This window comes from Dipodomys merriami, unplaced genomic scaffold, assembly GCF_024711535.1.
Source record: "Dipodomys merriami isolate MVZ:Mamm:240054 unplaced genomic scaffold, mDipMer1.0.p SCAF_70, whole genome shotgun sequence".
In the NCBI taxonomy this organism is placed as follows: domain Eukaryota; kingdom Metazoa; phylum Chordata; class Mammalia; order Rodentia; family Heteromyidae; genus Dipodomys; species Dipodomys merriami.
In genome coordinates, this window is record NW_027206291.1 from 2,574,022 (window position 1) to 2,594,997 (window position 20,976).

General features: G+C 59.1%; 1 protein-coding gene across 2 annotated transcripts in view; it reads left to right on the top strand.

Moving 5' to 3' along the window:
* Window positions 1–20,976, top strand: part of Unc13a (unc-13 homolog A) — a 41,355-nt gene that overhangs the window by 9,651 nt on the left and 10,728 nt on the right. For both annotated transcript variants that reach the window (XM_070008241.1, XM_070008242.1), the window contains exons 8-36: window positions 49–81; window positions 1,066–1,273; window positions 1,796–2,326; window positions 2,653–2,761; window positions 4,638–4,684; window positions 7,031–7,109; window positions 7,234–7,239; window positions 7,588–7,659; window positions 7,804–8,023; window positions 8,408–8,635; window positions 8,809–8,950; window positions 9,063–9,232; window positions 9,839–9,954; window positions 10,900–11,063; window positions 11,474–11,624; window positions 11,850–11,918; window positions 12,008–12,097; window positions 13,190–13,324; window positions 14,318–14,451; window positions 14,801–14,886; window positions 14,983–15,109; window positions 15,470–15,566; window positions 15,783–15,926; window positions 16,535–16,618; window positions 17,253–17,330; window positions 17,522–17,610; window positions 17,962–18,114; window positions 19,353–19,476; window positions 20,022–20,027. In XM_070008241.1, coding sequence (XP_069864342.1) covers window positions 49–81; window positions 1,066–1,273; window positions 1,796–2,326; window positions 2,653–2,761; window positions 4,638–4,684; window positions 7,031–7,109; window positions 7,234–7,239; window positions 7,588–7,659; window positions 7,804–8,023; window positions 8,408–8,635; window positions 8,809–8,950; window positions 9,063–9,232; window positions 9,839–9,954; window positions 10,900–11,063; window positions 11,474–11,624; window positions 11,850–11,918; window positions 12,008–12,097; window positions 13,190–13,324; window positions 14,318–14,451; window positions 14,801–14,886; window positions 14,983–15,109; window positions 15,470–15,566; window positions 15,783–15,926; window positions 16,535–16,618; window positions 17,253–17,330; window positions 17,522–17,610; window positions 17,962–18,114; window positions 19,353–19,476; window positions 20,022–20,027 — 3,692 coding nt within the window. The remainder of the gene's footprint in view (window positions 1–48; window positions 82–1,065; window positions 1,274–1,795; window positions 2,327–2,652; window positions 2,762–4,637; window positions 4,685–7,030; window positions 7,110–7,233; window positions 7,240–7,587; window positions 7,660–7,803; window positions 8,024–8,407; window positions 8,636–8,808; window positions 8,951–9,062; window positions 9,233–9,838; window positions 9,955–10,899; window positions 11,064–11,473; window positions 11,625–11,849; window positions 11,919–12,007; window positions 12,098–13,189; window positions 13,325–14,317; window positions 14,452–14,800; window positions 14,887–14,982; window positions 15,110–15,469; window positions 15,567–15,782; window positions 15,927–16,534; window positions 16,619–17,252; window positions 17,331–17,521; window positions 17,611–17,961; window positions 18,115–19,352; window positions 19,477–20,021; window positions 20,028–20,976) is intronic.

Sequence of the window (20,976 nt, forward strand, 5' to 3'; positions counted from 1 at the left end):
GGGTCATGTGGCACCCATCACCTGTTCCTCTGCCCTTTCTCTTTGTAGGCAACTGGAATTACTTTGGCTGGAATGAGCAGAGTAAGTAAGGTGCCTCTTCCCAGGGTCTATGAGATCATCTGGGGACCCCATGGTCCCTGCAGGCAGCCAAGACAATCTGTCCTGTCCTCAGTGCCCACCTGGACCCTGCTCTGTCTGTGTGGGGGGAACAGAGGGGTCCGTATGTGTGTGTGCACATGTGCACACTGATCCTAGGGCTTGGACTCAGCCTTGGCACTATCCCTAGCTTTTTTGCTCAAGGCTGGCCCTCTACCACTTGAGCCACAGTTCAACTTCCCACTTTTTTTTTTGTTTTGTTTTGTTTTTTGGGTCCAGTCGTGGGCCTGAACTCTGGGCCTGGGCGCTGTCCCTCAGCTCTTCAGCTCAAGGCTAGCACTCTACCATTTGAGCCACAGCGCCACTTCTGGCTTTTTTCTTTTTGCTTATGTGGTGCTGAGGAATCGAACCCAGGGCCTCATGCATGCAAGGCAAGCGCTCTACCACTGAGCCACCTTCCCAGCCCCAACTTCCCACTTTTTACTGGTTAATTGGAGGTAAGAGTCTCAGGGATTTCCCTGCTTGGGCTGGCATCAAACTACAGCCCTCAAATCTCAGCCTCCTGATTAGCAAGGATTACAGATGTGAGCTGCCAGCACCAGGCCAGGACTCCCTTCTTTCTTCTCTTGAATAACTTCATCCCTTCCATCTTTTGTCTGTACCGTCCCCTCCTGGAAGTGGACCATATCACGGTGGTTTTCATAGAGCCTGGGCATTGGCAAAGTTAACGCTGGTATGTGGTAGGGCCTGCCTTGGACCCCCATAGTGTAGGTTTAGCCTTGCTCAGGGGGGACACAAAGGACCCCCCTCCTGGTTCTAAAGCTCCTACCTCTGTTAACACAAACACTACCCTTCATCTGTTCTCATAACAATTCCTCTTACTGGGTGAGCAGCCAGTGAACCCCCAAGTCTGGGGGAATGCATTCACCCCATTTGCTCCCCTCTCCCCCTTGTCCCCCTCTCGCCTAGACGACGACCCCGATAGTGCAGTGGACGATCGGGACAGTGACTACCGGAGCGAGACCAGCAATAGCATCCCACCGCCCTACTACACCACGTCCCAGCCCAACGCCTCGGTGCACCAGTATGCCGTGCGGCCGCCACCCCTGGGCTCACGGGAGTCCTACAGCGACTCCATGCACAGCTATGAGGAGTTCTCGGAGCCGCGGGCCCTCAGGTAGCCGCCCAGGGTCAGTGGAGGTCGGTGGGCCCATTCTACAGATTCCAGGTTCATGTGGGCCATTGGGCCTTTCCATTACCCAGATGCTGGCACAAACATTCTAGAAGGTTGGTAGAGGGTGGTTTGGCTCCAAGCGAGGGGTCACCTGTCCCCCTGGGTCCAACAGGAAGGACCTCAGCAGCATCTCCTGTGAAAGCTTCCATCCACCTCTGCAGATCCAGATCTGTACCTGCTTCTGGGAGGAGACGGAGGCCCAGGGCCACAGTGTCCATGGCTCCCGTGGCCATGGCTGGGCACTGGGGAAGGCAGCACTCAGCTGTGTGGGGACAGGAAGGCTGAGGAAACCATCAGCCGTGTGGCAGTTTTTACGACCAGCGTCCTGCCATCTAGAGCAGGAGGAGCACGCTGGGTGCTCAGTCCTGCCTGGCGCCCAGGGCAGGGGCTTGCACACAGTAGGCACTCACTCGCTGGCCTACCCTGCCTGGTGAGATCACCCAGCTGAGCCCCGGCCTCTCCCAGCCCCACAGGCAGCAGCCGCTATGCGTCATCCGGGGAGCTGAGCCAGGGCAGCTCACAGCTGAGCGAGGACTTCGACCAGGATGAGCAGAGCCTGCAGGGCTCCGAGCTGGAGGATGAGCGGGACCGGGACTCCTACCACTCCTGCCACAGCTCAGTGAGCTACCACAAGGACTCGCCACACTGGGACCAGGACGAGGAGGACCTGGAGGACCTGGAGGATGAGGAGCTGCCTGAGGAGGAGGAGGAGGAGGAGGAAGAGGAGGAAGAAGAAGAGGAAGAAGAGGAAGAGGAGGAAGAGATCCCTGATGACCTAGGCAGTTATGCTCAGCTTGAAGAGGTGACTGTGGATGAGCCCAAAGACTTCAAGCGCATCAGCCTCCCACCGGCTGCACCCGAGAAGGAGGACACAGCCCCAATGCCGCCCACAGAGGGCTCTGAGGTGACCAAGGGGGCCCCCAAGCCGGCCACACCCGAGGAAGTGCCTAAAGCCGAGCGGACACCCGAGTCTGAGCCCCCCAAGGCTGAGGAGAGGTAACAGGACAGGGCTGAGTGGCAGTCACAAGCCTCAGGCCAGCATGGATGTGGGCAGTGGTCACAAGACTGTGGCTTTATTGGGAAGGTCAGAGGTGATCAGAGGTGTGACCTTAGTGCTTCTGAGGTGGGAGAGGGCACAAGAAGGTGGGGTGGGCCCGTGATTAGAAGACTCGGAGGCCTGGGGACTGTGGAGGATGAGGTAGGTGGAGGCAAAGGCAGATAATGGAGCCGTGGAACACCACACCTCTTTGGTGAGTGGAAGGCAGAGGCAAGGTTGGGTTTGTGGAAAGCTGTTCTGATGTCTCACAAAGTCCTGGGCTCAGTTTCAGGCAACGAGAAGATGAGGAAGGCCACGAGGGTCAGGATTCCATGTCAAGGGCCAAGGCCAACTGGCTTCGGGCCTTCAACAAGGTTCGGATGCAGCTGCAGGAGGTGAGTGAGAGTCCTGCCCTCCCTCAGCCAGGTTTTCCTCACCCACAACCTGCTGGGTCTCCTCCACAACCTGCTTGGTAATTCCCAGCATCCCACAGAACCTGCTTGGCCCCACCCACAATCAGCCTGGCAATATCCAACATCCCACACAGCCTGCCTGGCCCTGCCCACAACTGGCCTGGCCCTCCTATAACCTGCTGGACCTGCCCACAACCTGCTTGGTAATACCCAGCATCCCACACAGCCTGCTTGGGTCTGGCCATGCCCAGTACCCCACCCTTTCCCAATTGGCTCCTCTGATCACCGCTGGTGGCCTGTCCATGTCCTGTTCAGATCTGGCCATCACCACCCCTGCCTGTCGCTCAGCCACCCTGGCCCTTTCCTGGTCCCTGCCACACCTTTCCCATGGTCACCCATACCTAGACTGGCCATACCCACCCCCACCCAACCTGATCTTGCCCCCCCTCTGCCCCCCACCTCCCACACCCAACCACACACAGCTTTGTCACACCCTACAGAGCTGCGCCCTCATAAAGGGGACCCTTCACGCATAGGAGGTCCAGAACAGACTCCCCGGGAGACTACCAGATATCACGACTGCAGAAATTCCTCTTTCTCTCTGCCTCTTTTGTTGTTTGCTTGAGGCAGTGTAGCCCAGGCCGCCTCAGCCTCATAGGTGGGCACTCACTGCCCTGCCTGGCTAGAGTTGTTGAAATTTCAAATCAAATTTCTTACCTTGTTTTAAAATCCAATTTTATGTTATTTTTGACTAAGTCATGCATTCATATGCTTCTAAATTTCAAAAGCTAGAAAGGCTCTACAGTGAAAAGTCCATTGCTAACTTTCACTCAGTGAAAGTTAAATGAAAGCCAGCGGCAACCGCAGCCACCGTAGACCTGACCGCCAGACTGGGGTGTGGGCCAGAGTCCCTCCCAGCGCTGCAGGCATAAGAAGCACCATTCCGAGATCTCAGCAGCAGTGTCTCATGCTGCCTCTTGGGTTCCCACAGCCACCCTGGAGTTGTGTCTGTCACAGGAGAGGCGGGGGAGTGTTCTGGGCAGGAATGAGAAGGCATGCCAGCTGAGGGCAAAGGCCCCGGGGCAGGCGAGCTGAGGAGTGACTGAGGACACAGGGTGTTCAGGGACTGACAGCATCCTGAGTGTTGAACCAGAGGAGTGCTAGCACTAAGGCTGGCTGGATTTGGCAGTGCATGCCTTTAATCTCAGCCCTGAAGGGCTGAGGCAAGAAGACTGAAGGTTTGAGGCCAGCATGGAATACAAGCAAGATCCTGCCTCAGGAAAGCGGGGAGCTGGGCACTGTGGCTCACACCTTGCATCCCAGCTGCTCAGGAGACAGAGATCTGAGGATCGCGGTTCAAAGCCAGCCTGGGCAGGAAAGTCCATGAGACTATCTCCAGTGAACCATTAGAAAACTAGAAGTGGCGCTGTGGCTCAAGTGGTAGAGCGTTAGCCTTGAGCTGAAGAGCTGACAGCGCCCAGGCCCAGAGTTCAAGCCCCACAACTGACCAAAAAAAAAAAAAAAGAAAAAGAAAAGAAAAAAAGAAAAGGAGTAGATTTTAGCCCCTGAGCACCTCAGAACCATGGTGTATGACCTCTTGAGAATGCTGCTAACCCTCAAGATCTGCCATGCAGTCTGGTGATGGTGGGTGACAGATGCTCACGTGCCCGCCAGCCCATTTCACCAAAGGACAAAGTGAGGACCTGAGAAATCTAGGGGATCCCTAGGTAGACACTCCCAGGTACAGGACACAGGCTTCCTAACTCCAGTGCAAGCCAGCACAGGGTGGGAGGTGAACCTGCCTGGGAGAGGAGGGGAGGACATAGCGATCATATCTGCCTGTCTGTCTGTCCTGCAGGCCCGGGGAGAAGGCGAGATGTCTAAGTCCTTGTGGTTCAAAGGCGGGTGAGTGACAGTCCTGTGGGTGTTGGGAGGAAATTTGGAACCCAGAGCTCAGTAGCATCTGGGCACAGCCCAGGGAGGGTGGGAATGGCTTCAGGACTGAGAGATTTGTGGGTTTTTTTGTTTGTTTGTTTGGTTGGTTTTTTTTGTTGGTTGTGGGGCTTGAACTCTGGGCCTGGGCGCTGTCCCTCAGCTCTTCAGCTCAAGGCCAGCACTCTACCACTTGAACCACAGCGCCACTTCTGGCTTTTTCTGCTTATGTGGTTCTGAGGAATCAAACCCAGGGGCTCATGCATACGAGGCAAGCACTCTACCACTAAGCCACCTTCCCAGCCCCTTGTTGTTTTTTTTTTGCCAGTCCTGGGCACTGTCCCTGAGCTCTTTTGCTCAAGACTAACACTCTTACCAATTGAGCCACAGCGCCACCTCCAGCTTCTTCTGTGGTTTAATTGGAGTTAAGTCTCAGACTTTCCTGCTCTGGCAATCCACAGATCTTGGCCTCCTGAGTAGCTAGGATTACAGGTTTCAGCCACCAGTACCTGGCTGTTGGTTTGAGTTTTTGTTTTTTGTCAGTCATGGGGTGCTGTCCCTCAGCTCTTCAGCTCAAGGCGAGCGCGCTACCACTTGAGCCACAGTGCCACTCTGGCTTTTTCTGCTTATGTGGTGTTGAGGAATCGAACCCAGGGCCTCAGGCATGCAAGGCAAGCGCTCTACCACTGAGCCACCTTCCCAGCCAATGGTTTGAGTTTTTGAGCGGTCTTGCTGAACTCCTAGGCTAAAGGGTTCCTGCTGCTTGGGTCCCCTGAGCTCAGGTGATCATCCCCAAGCAGGGGAGAGGCTCAGTGCCACCGCCAGGTCCTGAAGAACTGAGTTTAAGATGAAAGAAACTCATCGCCACACCCCTTTACAACCCTGGAGTGATTTTATATATTTTTTCTTTTCTTTTCTTCAATTGTTTTAATTCCTCAGGTTCTCACCTTGTAGCACTTTAGTTAATGAGAGCCATTTAGTCTTAAATGAGGCATGCCAGCACATCTGAGCTCTTGAGTTTACTGGTTTGCAGGGATGTCAGATGGTTAGAGGGGAGGGCACACTAGTTAATTTTAAAATGACACTTGTGTTTGAAAATAGCAACCAGGCAGTGACCTCCTTCACTGCGATGTCTCTGCAAGCACCGGCAGCTAGGATTCTAAAAATAACCCAGCAGGTGTCTGGCTGGAGTCTGGACGGGGAGCCCTGGGCAGGAGAATGCTCTCAGGATCTGCCTTCTGGGTGGGGCAGGGAGGCTGCCCACCTGACCACAGCAGGGGCTCCGGGCTGCTGCCATGTCATTGGCTGCTGCCCCTCTCTTTAGCCAATGGGAAGGAAGCCTGTGCAGGGAAGCCACATCCTGAATCCTGACAGGCAGCTGCACCTCAATAAAGGGGTCTCGTCACTGGGCATCTCCCAGAGCGCCCCTTTCAACACAGCAGTTGATGCAAAGCCACCTGCAGATGGCAACACAAACAGGATTCTAATTCTCTGACATGACCCCTTCCCAGGTGGAGGTGAGAGGCACGGTGGCAGCCTCACGGATGGGCACAAAGGGCATTTGTCTTCAGTTAGTTAGTTAGTCCTCAGATGTGCCCTAGGCGGGTTTTCAGTTCATAAAAATGCCCTTGTTCCCCCCCACCCCACCACCGTCTCTCAGATTCGGAAGTGTCTGCATCTCCTGTAAACCCAGACCTTCAGTGTGGGACCGCGATCCCAGGCTGAGATCAAAGCAGTGCAGGGCCTTGTTCCCTTAGACCTAGGGGACACAGCCTTCTCCCTCTGTCGTCTGCCCCAGCCTCCCCTCACCCCTTCTTGCTTTGTAAGTCACTCAGCACCACCTCTGCCTGACTGTTACAGCACATGGATATCTTCTCCCTGTTTCTCTTTTTCTTGATCTGGTGCTGAGGCTTGAAACCCAGGCATAGCTGTTTTTGCTCAAGAATGGTGTTTTCCCATTTGAGCCAGTGCCTCCACTTCAGGCATTTGCTGGCTAATTGGAAATAAGAGTCTCTTGGATTTGTCTGCCCAGGCTGGCTTTGAACTGGGATCCTCAGGTCTTGGCCACTGGTGCCTGGCTTCCTGTGTCTCCTTTTGTAAAGATAACTCTCAGCTGCTGAAAGATATCAGTTTGCAGAGGTTCCTCATATATACTAAGGGGTCACACCTACACCTCGCTCCCACACAAGGCCCATCCTGCGGTCTTGGGGCTCAGGGTAGCTTTGCTCAGGACCCTGTTCAACCTTTGGTCTCACTGGTGAGCTGTCTGTGTGTGGAATGAGGAGGCGTGGGTCCTCTGTGTCCCTTTGTGCCCTGCAGCCCTGGTGGAGGTCTCATCATCATCGACAGCATGCCAGACATCCGCAAGAGGAAGCCCATCCCCCTTGTGAGCGACCTGGTGAGCGCCACCCTGTCTGGGCCAGCCCAGGGCAAGGGGGCCACGCTCCTGGGGTGGGGCTGTGGAGGCTTCTCTGGGACTAATCCAGTCTGGTTTCTACCCCCTGTGCGGCGGGACACTGCAGGCTATGGTGAGTGGGGGCGTGTGGCACCGGCAGTCTCCTCAGAAGGAGGGAGCTGTGTTTCCAGTTGTCTATGGCATGTTTTGGGGGGACCGGTCCACGGCCTCAGCCACCTGTTCCTTCACGTGGCTAACGGCTTCCCTGTGCCTGGTCCATTGCCAGGGGTGACTCCCAAGCCCCGAGTGTGGGGAATGTGAGCTGGGGAGGGCTGCCCTCCTCCTCAGGGCCCCTTGTGACCCAGAGCCTCTGTCACTCCCCGATCCGTCCCGTGGCCGCACGGTGGCCTGGCGTCCTATGGTGGCGGGCCCTCCCTGTGGCCGGCTGTGTGACTGATACCTTTGGATCCTCGGGCCCCAGTCTCTGGTCCAGTCCAGGAAAGCCGGCATCACCTCGGCCTTGACCTCCAGCACACTGAACAACGAGGAGCTGGTGCGTGAGGAGCCTCTGGGCCCCCTCCTTGGGGGTGGACTGGACTGGGGGCTCCTGAGTTCTGGGAAAAGGAAGCGGGGTGATGACGGAGGTGGGCATCCCGCAACCCGATGGGGCTCAGGGGTCCCTGCCGGCCCCCTGCAGAAAAACCACGTTTACAAGAAGACCCTGCAAGCCTTAATCTACCCCATCTCCTGCACCACGCCGCACAACTTTGAGGTGTGGACGGCCACCACGCCCACCTACTGCTATGAGTGCGAGGGGCTGCTGTGGGGCATCGCGCGGCAGGGCATGCGCTGCACCGAGTGCGGGGTCAAGTGCCATGAGAAGTGCCAGGACCTGCTCAACGCCGACTGCCTGCAGCGTGAGCCGGGGGCGGGCGATGGGCGGGGCCCGGGGCGGGGCTGTGGGGCGGGGCCTGGAGGCGGGCAGTGCCATGGGGCAGGGGCGGTGGGCGGGGCTGAGTGGCGGGTGGTGCTGTGGGAGCAGGGCTGAGGAGAGGCTTTGCATCTGGGCCTGGTTCTGGTCACATGGGTGGGATGGTCTAGAGGCCAGGGGCCAAGGTGGGGGCCTGGTCACCGACCAGGCCCTGTGGGGCTGGGCCCCCGTGGCTGGGGATGCTGAACACGTGGAAAAGTGGCTCTTGGGGGCCCTCATTTGAGCCCCACTTCTTAAACTGGTGTGGCCCCCTCTGGGGAACACATGTAGTGGAGGTCTGGGGACAGTGACGGGCCTGGGGCGTCCTCAGGGGCTGCGGAGAAGAGCTCAAAGCACGGTGCTGAGGACCGGACCCAGAACATCATCATGGTGCTGAAAGACCGCATGAAGATCCGAGAGCGCAACAAGCCCGAGATCTTCGAGCTCATCCAGGAGATCTTTGCCGTGACTAAGACGGCGCACACGCAGCAGATGAAGGCTGTCAAGCAGAGTGTGCTGGACGGCACGTCCAAGTGGTCAGCCAAGATCAGCATCACGGGTGAGGGGTGGGGACATCTGGAGCCTCCCTCAGGTCGCGCCCCTCTCAGGCCCGGGGCCCCAGCTGGCGCTCCTAGCTGGAGGCCAGGCTCCCCAAGCCACCTGGCATTGTGCAGTGGCTATTCTCTAGGCCACCTCCAAGTTCAATGTCTGGTCTTCATCTGTGTCTTCCAGTGGTCTGTGCCCAGGGCTTGCAAGCAAAGGACAAGACAGGATCCAGCGACCCTTATGTCACAGTTCAGGTTGGGAAGACCAAGAAACGAACAAAAACCATCTACGGAAACCTGAACCCGGTGTGGGAAGAGAATTTCCACTTGTGAGTGCCTGGCTGGGTGCCCAGTGCTGGGGCTCCTGGCTGCTGCCAGGGGCTTTGAGGACCTGCATGTGGTAGGTGCTGACTCTTGCTCTTGCCTCTCCTCCCTACATAGTGAATGTCACAACTCCTCCGACCGCATCAAGGTACGCGTGTGGGATGAGGACGATGACATAAAATCCCGGGTGAAGCAGAGATTCAAGAGGGAGTCCGACGATTTCCTGGGGCAGACAATCATCGAGGTGCGGACGCTGAGCGGCGAGATGGACGTGTGGTACAATTTGGGTGAGCGAGGATGGGATTTGCAGAGGGGAGGGAGCGGCCTGTAGAGGGGAGGGCAGAGCCTCAGATGCACAGGGCCAGGCCTGCAGAGGTTGACGGGGTTCTGGGAAAACAGACAAGAGATCCCACCTGAGGAGAGAGAGACCTACATCCGAAGTGTAGGGTTGAGGGGCTGGGAAGGTGGCTCAGTGGTAGAGTGCTTGCCCTGCATGCATGAAGCCCTGGTTTCGATTCCTCAGTACCACACACAGAGAACAAGCCTGAAATGGTGCTGTGGCTCAAGTGGTAGAGTGCTAGCCTTGAGCAAAAGAAGCTTAGGGCCAGCACCCAGGCCCAGAGTTCAAGCCCCAGAACTGACAAAAAAAAAAAATTGTAGAGCTGAAGAGTGGGGGAGGCAAGGTCTCCATGCCTTACTTGATCTGATAGGAGAGACAGGGCTTAGAATTGGATGGGGCCTGGAACTGGGGGAGACAGCCCCCAGAACACAGTGTGTATGTAAAGGAAGGATGGGGGCTGAGGAATGCCCTCATGATGCAGAGACAAGCCTGGCCTCAGTTTCTGGGCGTCTGAGGGACCCGCAGTTAGGTCAGGGCCCTGTCTGCCCCACAGACAAGAGAACAGACAAGTCTGCAGTGTCGGGTGCCATTCGTCTGCACATCAGTGTGGAGATCAAGGGCGAGGAGAAGGTGGCCCCGTACCACGTGCAGTATACCTGTCTGCATGAGGTGAGTCCACGTGCAAGCCCACGCTCCCTCTCCACACCCCGGCTCCTGCTCCGGGCCTCAGGCTGCGCCTCCGCCCCTGCCCATCAAGCCCCCTCTGGCAAGGCTGCCCTGCTCCAGCTCTGTCTAGTCCCAAGTCCTGTCCCAGGATGAAACCCTCGGTCTTGGCTGTGTGTCAGTCTGACTTCCAGCTGCCTGGGGTTCCTGGCAGAAGTCTTCCCAGCACTTGGCTTGTTGAAGGAGTTCTGAACAGCAGATGAATGAATGGTGGGATGGATGAGTGAGTAGAAGTAGACGGATTGGTAGTTGGGAGATAGATGGCTCCGTGGGTGAATGATGGACAGGTGGAGGGGTATGTAGTGGGGGTAGATAGATGAGAAGTAGATGGACGGCCGGGCACCGGTGCTCACACCTGTCATCCCAGCCACTCGGGAGTCTGAGCTCTGGGGATCCGCGTTTGAAGTCAGCCCGGAAAGACCAAGGTGAGAGGTCCTTATCTCCAAATAACCAGCAAAAAACTAGAAGTAGATTTAAGGTTCAAGTGGTAGAGCTCCAGCCTTGAAATGATTAAGCCCCAGTTTCATTACCTAAACAAATAAAATGATGAAGCTGGGTATGGTGTCCCACGCCTGTAATCCCAGCTACTCAGGAGACAGCAAACTGCAGCATTCACTAGACTTACCTCAGACGAAGCAGCAAAAAGCCAGAAGTAGAGGTGTGGCTCAAATCACGGAGCACCACCCAGGAGCAGAAAGAACCAAGCGCCCTGAGGCCAAGTCCCGGTGCCAGCAAGAAAAAAAGAGAAGGGAAGGACCAGTGTGTTTTAGATGTTTAGGGGTGGATGGATGACTGGACAGACAGACTGACAGATGGCTGGATGAAGAGGAGCAGGTGGGTGGGTCCCTTGCCGCGATGCCTCGTGTGTGATATGCCCCCCACCACGCACAGAACCTCTTCCACTTCGTGACGGACGTGCAGAACAACGGCGTGGTCAAGATCCCAGACGCCAAGGGGGACGATGCCTGGAAAGTGTACTACGACGAGACGGCCCAGGAGATTGTAGACGAGTTCGCCATGCGCTACGGCGTGGAGTCCATCTACCAAGCCATGACGTGAGGACCGGGGCACCCCACCCTGGGGAGGTCTGGGGTGCTGGGAAAATAGAGGTGTCCAGTGTCCGCAGGTGGGGTGTGCGGGAAAGCCTGGACATGGATAGGTGACAGCCAGGTGGATAGAAAGATGGACGTGGGCTGGGTGTGGGGGCCATGTCTGTGATCTGGCACTGAGAGGCTGTGGCAGGAGGATCACAAGCTAGAGGCCACTGTGGGCTGTACTGCAAAAGCCCTGGAGGGAAGAGGGGAGGGTGAGGTGGGGGGGAGAGAGGGGCCAGTGGTGTCCCACAGAGAAGGGCAGAGTCGGCAGAGGGGAAGGAGAGCCGGTGGAGAGGCAGCTGCTCCCAGGGCGCTGTCCTGGAGGCGAGTTGGAGTGACCTGGGCCCGTGCCTCCCTCTCTCTACACACAGCCACTTTGCCTGCCTCTCCTCCAAGTACATGTGCCCCGGGGTGCCGGCCGTCATGAGCACCCTGCTTGCCAACATCAATGCCTACTATGCGCACACCACCGCCTCCACCAACGTGTCAGCCTCCGACCGCTTTGCCGCCTCCAACTTTGGGGTCAGTCCTGGGGCTGGGGCTGGAAGGAGAGGGACCCGTGCTTGGGACTCCTGGGTTCCCAGCGTAGATCTGACTTGCTTTGTGTCAGTCGCTGTTCCTCTCTGAGTCTGTTGGCCCATCAGTAGCAGCCATAGGCTGGCACAGGTGCTGTGTGGGGTGTGTAGTGTGCAGAAAGCGCATCATGAACCCTTCAGCGGCCACCTCCGCCCGCCCTCTCCTCTGCAGAAAGAGCGCTTCGTGAAGCTCCTGGACCAGCTGCACAACTCCTTGCGGATTGACCTCTCCATGTATCGGGTGAGTACTTGCCTCTGCAGCTCTGGGCTCTGTCTCCCCCAGCCCGCCTCCCAGCTCCCTCCTTACCCACGCCTTCTCACTTCCAACAGAACAACTTCCCCGCCAGCAGCCCCGAGCGGCTCCAGGACCTCAAGTCCACGGTGGACCTGCTGACCAGCATCACCTTCTTCCGCATGAAGGTGCAGCCCTCTGCCCACCAGGCCACACATCTTCTGCCACCTGCCCTTACTGCGCCCTCTTTGCTTTGCTTTAGACTCAGGGCCTTGAGCTTGCTAGGCAGGTGCTCTGAGACTGGAGCCACGCCCCCAGCCCAGCCTTCACTATGTCATAAAAGAGTTTGAGATTGCAGCCCAGGCGGGCCTGCAGCTGGTGTGACCCCACCTGGCCTCCCCAGGGCCCTGGCGGCACAGGCCACCTGGCCAGTGCTTCATTGCTTAAAGTGACACAGCATCAAAGCTGTGCATGTAGGGTATTCTGCCGTGTTTGCATCAGGTTAGAAGTGTTCACCTTTACATTCACTGCTGCTCTGTGCTAAAAACCTTGAAACTCCCCTCGGGTATCTCTGTGACGTGTTCAGGACATCAGCAGCTACTGCATGCCGTGCGTTGGGTTCTGACACTTACTTCTGCCTAGCTGCCACCCAGCCCCACAGTCCACCCCGTCCCCAGCCTCCGATACCCCCCTTCCTCTCCACTCCACCCTCGATTCCACAAATGACTGTGGCCCTGCCTCTCTGTGCCTGGCTGGCTTCATAGGACTTCCGTCCATTGTCAAAATAGGATCCCCGTCCTTTTTCCCGGCTGAATGCTATTCCGTTGTGTGCATGGCCCGTGTTTTCTGTACCACTTATGTGTTGATGGTGAGCAGTGGGCTGTGGTAAACACAGGATGCCAATATCTCCCCCACAGCCCAGCCCTCAGGGCTGGGGTCACCAGATCTTCTGGTTATGCCACTTTGGAGGGGCAGCCTCCTGGTTTTCCGCAGTGGCTGCACCCACGGTGGTGTGCCTCTCTTTCCTCCACCTCTGGCCAGCCCTCTTGTATCCAGTCTGGTTCTCATTCGCCGCTTGTGGGCTGGAGCTGGGGCCCAGGGCCTTGTGGCGCGTGGAGTGTCACTCTGCCCCCTGCTCTCTGCCTTGCTTCTCTCGGGGAGGAATGGCACTCAGGGGCTTGACAGTCTGCATTGACACTACACCATTTCCTTAACCCCGGAGTGCTGGGGAGCCGTGTTCTGGCCCGGCCCGGCCCCCATGCCTGAATCCCACCTTTCAGGTCCAGGAACTGCAGAGCCCCCCACGAGCCAGCCAGGTGGTGAAGGACTGTGTGAAGGCGTGCCTCAACTCCACCTATGAGTACATCTTCAACAACTGCCATGAGCTGTACAGCCGCGAGTACCAGACAGACCCGGTGCGGGCCCCTGCGGCTGTGGGAGTGGGTGGGGGCCCCGCCATGCCCTGGCCCCTCCCCAGAGGCCTGGCTCTTCTGAGTCCATCTCACACAAAGTGGGGTCAGCACCCCATCTTGGGAAAGGGACACAGAGCACCACACGAGCTGTGCACAGCGCCCGCCCAGGTGCTTGGCATTAGGTGCACAGAGGCACACGGTGAGGTTGGTGGCTGAGCTGAGTTGGGCATAAAACACTAGTGTCGCAGCTCCATCCACGGAGCACTGAGGCGGACTGGGCACAGAGCCCAGGTTCATCCCTGCAGCTTGACTCACTGGAGCCATTTGAGAGGCGGTGTCATCCCAGCTCCTTGGGAGGCTGAGATCGGGAAGACTGCCGTGAAGCTTGCCTATAAACTGCACACGATCCCATCTCAACCACATCAGCTGGGCATGCTGGTGCACGCGTATCATCCCAGTTACCCAGGAAGTGCACATAGGAGCATCGTGCTTTGGGTAGAATGTAGGAACCTTATTCAAGAACTAATGAGCTGGGCACCGGTGGCTCACACCTGTCATCCCAGCTTCTCAGGTGGCTGAGGACCATGGTTCAAAGCCAGCCTGGGCAGGAAAGTCTGTGAGTCTCTTATCTCCAATAAACTATCAGGCTCAAGTGGCTGTGGCTCAAGTGGTAGAGTGCTCACCTTGAGCTGAAGAGCTGAGGGACAGCGCCCAGGCCCAGAGTTCAAGCCCCAGGACAAGAAAAAGAAAGGAAAAAGAACGTGGGAGGCTAAGGGATTGGGCCCTGTGCAGCCAGGTGCAGCTGTGCGCATGCAGCTCCCCAGGAGCATGTGGCGCAGCCGGGCCTGTGGTGGACCAGGCCCTCTCCTGCCCCTTTCCCCACCAATCCCCTGAACTGTGACTGTGCACTCCCCCACCTCCTGCTCCCCCACCCCCACCCCGCGGGCCCTGCACATCCTGGGTCTTCATAGCCTGCATGTGTATCGCCCCTTCCAGGCCAAGAAGGGCGAGGTTCCCCCAGAGGAGCAGGGGCCCAGCATCAAAAACCTGGACTTCTGGTCGAAGCTGATCACCCTGATCGTGTCCATCATCGAGGAGGACAAGAACTCCTACACACCCTGCCTCAACCAGTGAGTGCGGGACGCCGGGCCTTGTGGCCAGTGCGCATCCCCGGCCGGGTACGGAGGCCTGGGGGTCTGTGACCATGTAGCGGCATGTGGGGTCACCGTAGGTCTCCTGGCACGTGTGTAGATCCATACAGTTGGCTCTTGAGCCGTCCTGTGTGAGCGTGCAGCCGCATGAGTGGACGGGTGGGTGAGGACAAAGGTGTAGGGGGGAGGGGGAGGGGGAGCCAGGCCTTCTGTGGGGCTCGAGTCACTCACTGTCCCCCATGGCCCCCGTGCCCCTCACGACCCCTGGAGGAGGAATGTGACCCTTTTGGCCACCTCAGCCCAGCCTCTGTGTCACTGCCTTGGCCAGGTTCCCCCAGGAGCTGAATGTGGGGAAAATCAGTGCTGAGGTCATGTGGAACCTATTTGCCCAAGACATGAAGTACGCCATGGAGGGTGAGCGCCGGCCCCCCCCCCCCCCGCCCATCCCACCAGCCCCACAGCAGGCCCTCGCGCCTCAGGGCCCTGGCTGAGCCCTGCCTACCCCCCCAGAGCACGACAAGCACCGTCTCTGCAAGAGCGCCGACTACATGAACCTGCACTTCAAGGTCAAGTGGCTGTACAACGAGTACGTGGCCGAGCTGCCTGCCTTCAAGGACCGAGTACCCGAGTACCCCGCGTAAGTCCGCCCGGCCTTGCCTGTGCTGGCCACCGAGGCCCCGCTACAAGGGCCCCACAGGCTGTCTGCCGAGGACGCCCAGCCACTCGGCAGCTGGCGGGGATTCCAGCCCCGCGCCATGGATGCTGAGCGCCCAGCACGGTCACGTCCCAGGAGCCAGGGGTCCTCAGAGCTGCCGGGGCCTGCAGTGCGGGCCTGCAGGCCTCACAGAGCAAACCCACTCGCTGCTCTCAGATGATCTGAACCAGGGCTCCCCTGGTTTGTCAGCAGCATCCTGTCTGTTTCCTGGGGGGTGGGGGACTGTGGGGTGGCCTCCATGGGAGCCCAGGGTGAGGGGACAGTGGAGGCCTTCTGTTGCAGGTGGTTTGAGCCCTTTGTCATCCAGTGGCTGGATGAGAATGAGGAGGTGTCGCGGGACTTCCTGCATGGAGCCCTGGAGCGAGACAAGAAGGATGGGGTGAGGATCCTGGCGCTCCCTGGTGCTGGGGCCAGCTGGGTGGCCGTCTTGATGTTTAGTGCAGGCGTGGCTGTGTCTTCCGTTGGTCTCTGACCGCCTGGGTCCCCTGTGGACCGCAGCACCCTCCCTCCATGCGGGGACTGCCCTGTCCTCTGTGGACGGGGGGAGGCAAGGACCCCCACAGCCTGCCCTGACCTGGCCTCCTCCTCCCTGCAGTTCCAGCAAACCTCGGAGCATGCGCTGTTCTCCTGCTCCGTGGTGGATGTCTTTTCCCAGCTCAACCAGAGCTTTGAGATCATCAAGAAGCTGGAGTGCCCTGACCCCCAGATCGTCGGCCACTACATGCGGCGCTTCGCCAAGGTGAGCCTGGTGGGCTGGCACACAGACGTGGGGGGCACGGGGCTGGAGGTGGGCAGAGCCTGCAATGCTGTTGGTTCTGGAGCTCCCGGGGCCTGTTGGGGTTTGAGCGAGCCCCATGGAGTTGGGTTTTGAGCCAGCATTGAGGTAGCACAGAGTTCAGAGCTCTCCGGAGACCTCTGAAGTCCGTGGGACTGCCATCAATCCAGCTTGCATGGGGGGAGCTGCCGGTGGCTTTGGGGTACAGGAGGCATCAAGTCAGGCTTGTGATGAGGGCTGGGCTCACGGGTGGTAGCCTCACAGAGCAGCTGGGCAAAGTGGGGCTGTGATTCTAGCATGGCTATGGAGCGGGGTAGAGGATGGGGGTGGGCTCAGGAGGGTTGTGAGTTGCGGCCTGGGCTGTACCCAGAGGCCTTGCCTCAAATGCAGAAGCATGCTGGGTCTCCAGAAAACCGCCGTCTCCTCCCAGTATTGTATCCCTGCGTCTTAGTGGCCATCCCGGCAGGGGTCACCCAGCCCGGTGGCCACCGGAGTCCTCACACAGTGTGGAGTGGGTGTAGATGGGGGCGTGACCGGAGCTCTGGGCCCCACCCCCCTGTCTGTCCCCACAGACCATCAGTAACGTGCTGCTGCAGTACGCTGATATCATCTCCAAGGACTTCGCCTCCTACTGCTCCAAGGAGAAGGAGAAAGTGGTGACCTGGGCACCCTGTCCCGCCCTGCCCTGTCCTGCCCTGCCCAGGCCCCCACCCACACGCTGGCCTCTGTTCAGCCCAGCCTTGCCCTGCCCACATCGTGCAATGGCCACGCCTATACCACCCCCTGGTACCGCCCGCATTGCCCTGGCCCCACCCATGCCAGCATGGCCATGCCCACATGGCGTCTGGTCCCGCCCACACTCTCCCCTGGATCCCTGAGATCTGCGTGGGGTGCCAGGTGCTGCTGCCTGAGCGTGTTGCGTACAGGTGTGTCCTTGCTGTGCCCGTGCACTGAGTGTGAGCGTCTCTGCACACACCTGTGAGGGGGTGTGGGCGTGTGCACGCGCATGCATATTTGAGGAGTGTGTCTGACATGTCTGTGTGAGCCCACTGGTCAGAATGTCGGGGCCTTTCTGCTGCTCCCACATTTCCCAGCCCAAGCCCCAGAGAACATCACTTAAGTCCATCCCTGGGTTGGTCCCCAGCACCCCAGTCCTATTCTCACGGCAGCCCGGGGTCCCCAGCTCTCCCCTGACCCGAGCCCGGTCCCTGAGATCACAGAGGGCGGTGGGGAGGGATCAGGGCCCAGCCTGGATGGGGTATCAGAGCTCGGCTTCCTCTTCCCCCGCAGCCCTGCATCCTCATGAACAACACGCAGCAGCTCCGTGTGCAGCTGGAGAAGATGTTCGAGGCCATGGGTGGGAAGCAGGTAAGGCCCCAGCTGTCTAGCCCGGTGTCCTCTGCAGCCTGGACAAGGGCTCCAGTTCAGCCACTCTTCAACCCAAGCCGGGCCTCAGTTTCCTCCAGCCCCTTGGGGTCCCTTTCTGGGGTGTGAGGCTAAAATGCCAGGGACTGGCATGTGGATGCCATGTTATCTCACCTGACACCCGCCCCCCTCAGCTGGACACCGAGGCCAGTGACACCCTGAAGGAACTGCAGGTCAAGCTGAACAACGTCTTGGATGAGCTCAGCCGTGTATTTGCCACCAGGTGGGGGAGCTCCCAGGTAGGGTGTGGGGAAGGGGCCGCTGCAGCCCCGCCTGGGCACGTGTGGTTTCAGTGGAGGGGCAGCGGGACACAGAGGAGCCTCCTTAGATGAAGCCAGGTTCCTAATTCTGGCTACACCGCTCACTGGCTGCGTGGCCTCAGGCGAGTGCCTTCGCCACGCTGAACCTCAGCGTGAGAATGGGTCAGAGATGGCGGCCGGGGCAGTGCCTGGCCCCAGTCTGAGGATGAGGGAGGCGGGCAGGAAGAGCCACAGCTGTGACCAGTCCCCCGGCACGCTCCTGCCCTGTGGATGGTGGGGAAGCAGATCGGGGCTAGCCTGGGGGTCTGCTCCAGCTTCCAGCCACACATCGAGGAGTGTGTCAAGCAGATGGGGGACATCCTGAGCCAGGTCAAGGGCACGGGCAACGTGCCGGCCAGCGCCTGCAGCAGCGTGGCCCAGGACGCCGACAACGTGCTCCAGCCCATCATGGACCTGCTGGACAGCAAGTGAGTGGCCCAGGGGGCAGGCACAGCCACGGACAGGAGCACGGGGCCTGGGGGGCTGCGTGGCCCAAAGGGTGAAAGGGTGGGGCATGAGGGGTAAGAACATAGTCTAGTGCACAGCTAGCAGGACCAGCATCTGCTTTCACAGATGACAGGTGGATGGATGAGTGTGTCCACTGGTGGGTAGATGGACGGACGGATGCCCGGGTGGATGGGTGGATGGTGGATGGGTGAATGGATGGGTGGGTGGATGGATGGGTGGATAGATGGGTGGGTGGATGGGTAGATGGATAGATGGTTGGATGGATGGATGGATGGGTGGATAAATGGTGGGTTGGTGAATGGATGGGTGGATGGATGGATTGGTGGATGGGTAGATGGGTGGATGGATTGGTGGATGGATGGGTGGGTGGATGGGTAGGTGGATGGGTGAATGGATAAATGGATGGATCAATGGATACCTGTGTGAATAGATGGGTGGGTGGGTGGATGGGTGGATGGGTTGGATTGGTGGATGGATGGATGGATGGATGGATGGATGGATGGATGGATGGATGGGTGGGTGGGTGGATGGATGGGTGGGTGGATGGGTGGGTGGATGGATGGGTGGGTGGATGGGTGGGTGGATGGGTGGGTGGGTGGATGGGTAGATGAATAGATGGATAGATGGTTGGGTGGATGAATGGGTGGATGGGTGGAGAGGTAGATGGATGGATGGATGGATGTGTGGATGGATGGGTGGGTGGGTGGGAGGACAGGTAGATGGAGACTGGGCGGTGGATGGAGTGGGGTGGAGGATGGTGGGAGAGGATATGTTAACATTTAAGGAAGCTGGAGCAGTTGTGTGCATGGAGAAGCCTGGCTAGCAGGTGGCAGTGCTGTGGCCCCACAAATGCCTCATTTTCTCTCTGTCCTCTCTTCCTCATGGCCATATCTGGACCCCTTGTGGTTCCTAGAGGACTGGATGGTGCTCTCTCCAGCCCTCCTCTTCAAGTTCATTCCCACACTAGACTTTCAAACACCAGTGTCTGGGTGAATCTCTCCGTTGAACACTGTAGTACCCCACGCCCTCCCCTTTCCCCCTCTTCCCCCCATCTTCAGTGAGGCCCAGGCATTCCCCTAAGGCCCAGTGCCCGCTTCTGCCTGGCCTGTGCAGCCAGCCCCGCCCAAAGTGGGCCTCGGAGCCCCCTGGGCCCTGCGTGTCAGGAGGGGCCCCCCTGAGACCAGCTTGCCACCCGCAGCCTGACGCTCTTTGCCAAGATCTGCGAGAAGACGGTGCTGAAGCGGGTGCTGAAGGAGCTGTGGAAACTGGTCATGAACACCATGGAGAGGACCATCGTGCTGCCCCCGCTCACTGACCAGACGGTGAGCCGCCGGCCTCATCGCTGAGGGGCAGGAGCGGGGGGCGGGACAAAGACCCGAGGCTCAGAACAGTCGCCAGGCCAGGGCCAGTCAGAGTGACTCAAGCCGCCTCTGGCCAGAGGGTCCACAAGAGATTTTGCACGTGTGTCGTGTGTCAGGGGTCACAGCCTTCAGATCACACAGCGTTCAGAGGCGTCTTTAGGCACAGGGAAGTCATGAGGTCAGAGATCAGAGGTCACCTAGGAATGAAGTCAGCTTGGGACTCAAGGCCAGCCAGGAGTCACAGTGGGAAGGGCACGTGCCGGCCAGGGGCTCCCGGAGGTCAGCCTGCCTGACCACCAGAGATGGACCGGATGTCACCCCCACCAAGCTGCCCAGGGGGAGCCGGGGTGACAGGGGTGGTGGTGGGGGACTGAGAAGTAGACAGCAAGGCCCCGGGAGGCTGGGGCACGCCTTGCTCTGGCACCTTCACCGCCCCTCCCTGGCCTTCCCAGGACACTGACGGTGCCTTATTCCCCCTCCCCTGCCCCGCCCCACCCGGCTGACAGATGATCGTAAGTAGAGGCCCATTTGTCCGTCTGTCTGTCCGTCGCTGTGTCTGGACCCGGCCCGTTGCGTGATTTCCCCTTCCACCCTGGGCCCCCACCCCCTGCCCTCTCTTTGCCTAGATGTGCCTGTGTGTGTCCTGGATGGGGCATGGGGAGGGGTGGGCCTGGGAGGGCCACACCTACCGCCTCACCCTGCTCTGAGCCTGCTCAGAGACCAATGTCCCCTCCCGCCTCCCGAGAGTCCCTGGCTCTCTCCACTCCAGGAAGAGGGTGGATGTCCAGGGCTCCTCTCCGGCTGCCCTGAGGTCAGCTCTGTGGACCGTGCCCCCCATGCAGGCGCTTACCACAGAGGCCCCTCTGAGCTGTCAGCTGCTCCAAGCAGCCCTGCCTCTTGCTACTGGAGATCTCAGGGCCCAGTCTGCCCCTCCGTCCCTCTGTCCTCGGCACCCTGCTGCCCCTCCCACCATAAACACAGACACCCAGGTGGGAGAGATGGTGTTTGGGGGGAGGCGTCAGATAGATCTGGGGTCACATCCCAGCCTGGCCACTCTGTGACCCTGCCTGGGGAGCAGTGGAGGACCCAGAGTGGGCGAGATGCTAAACGTGCTGGCCCGTGCCTGCCCTGCTGTGGGGCTGCCAGAGGTCAGAGCGAGCCCTGCAGAGCAGAGACAGGTGCAGACCCCACCCACCATCCTGGTGGGTGCAGCCTGGATCGCCGTGACCCCGTGGAGACCAGGGCCCCGCCCAGCCCTGGCCCCACCCAGCCCCGGGCCCTGCCCAGCCAGGGCCCACCCAGCCCAGGCCTTGCCCTGTGAGCAGAAAGATAAGATTTCCAGTGAGTGGCTGTGTCTCCAGCCCGCCACAGCTGGGTCAGCTCAACTTCCAACAGGCCTTTGAGTAAGGTGACATCGTAGAAGAGGAAACAGGCTGGGTGGGCCCCTTGGAGGCTGTGTGC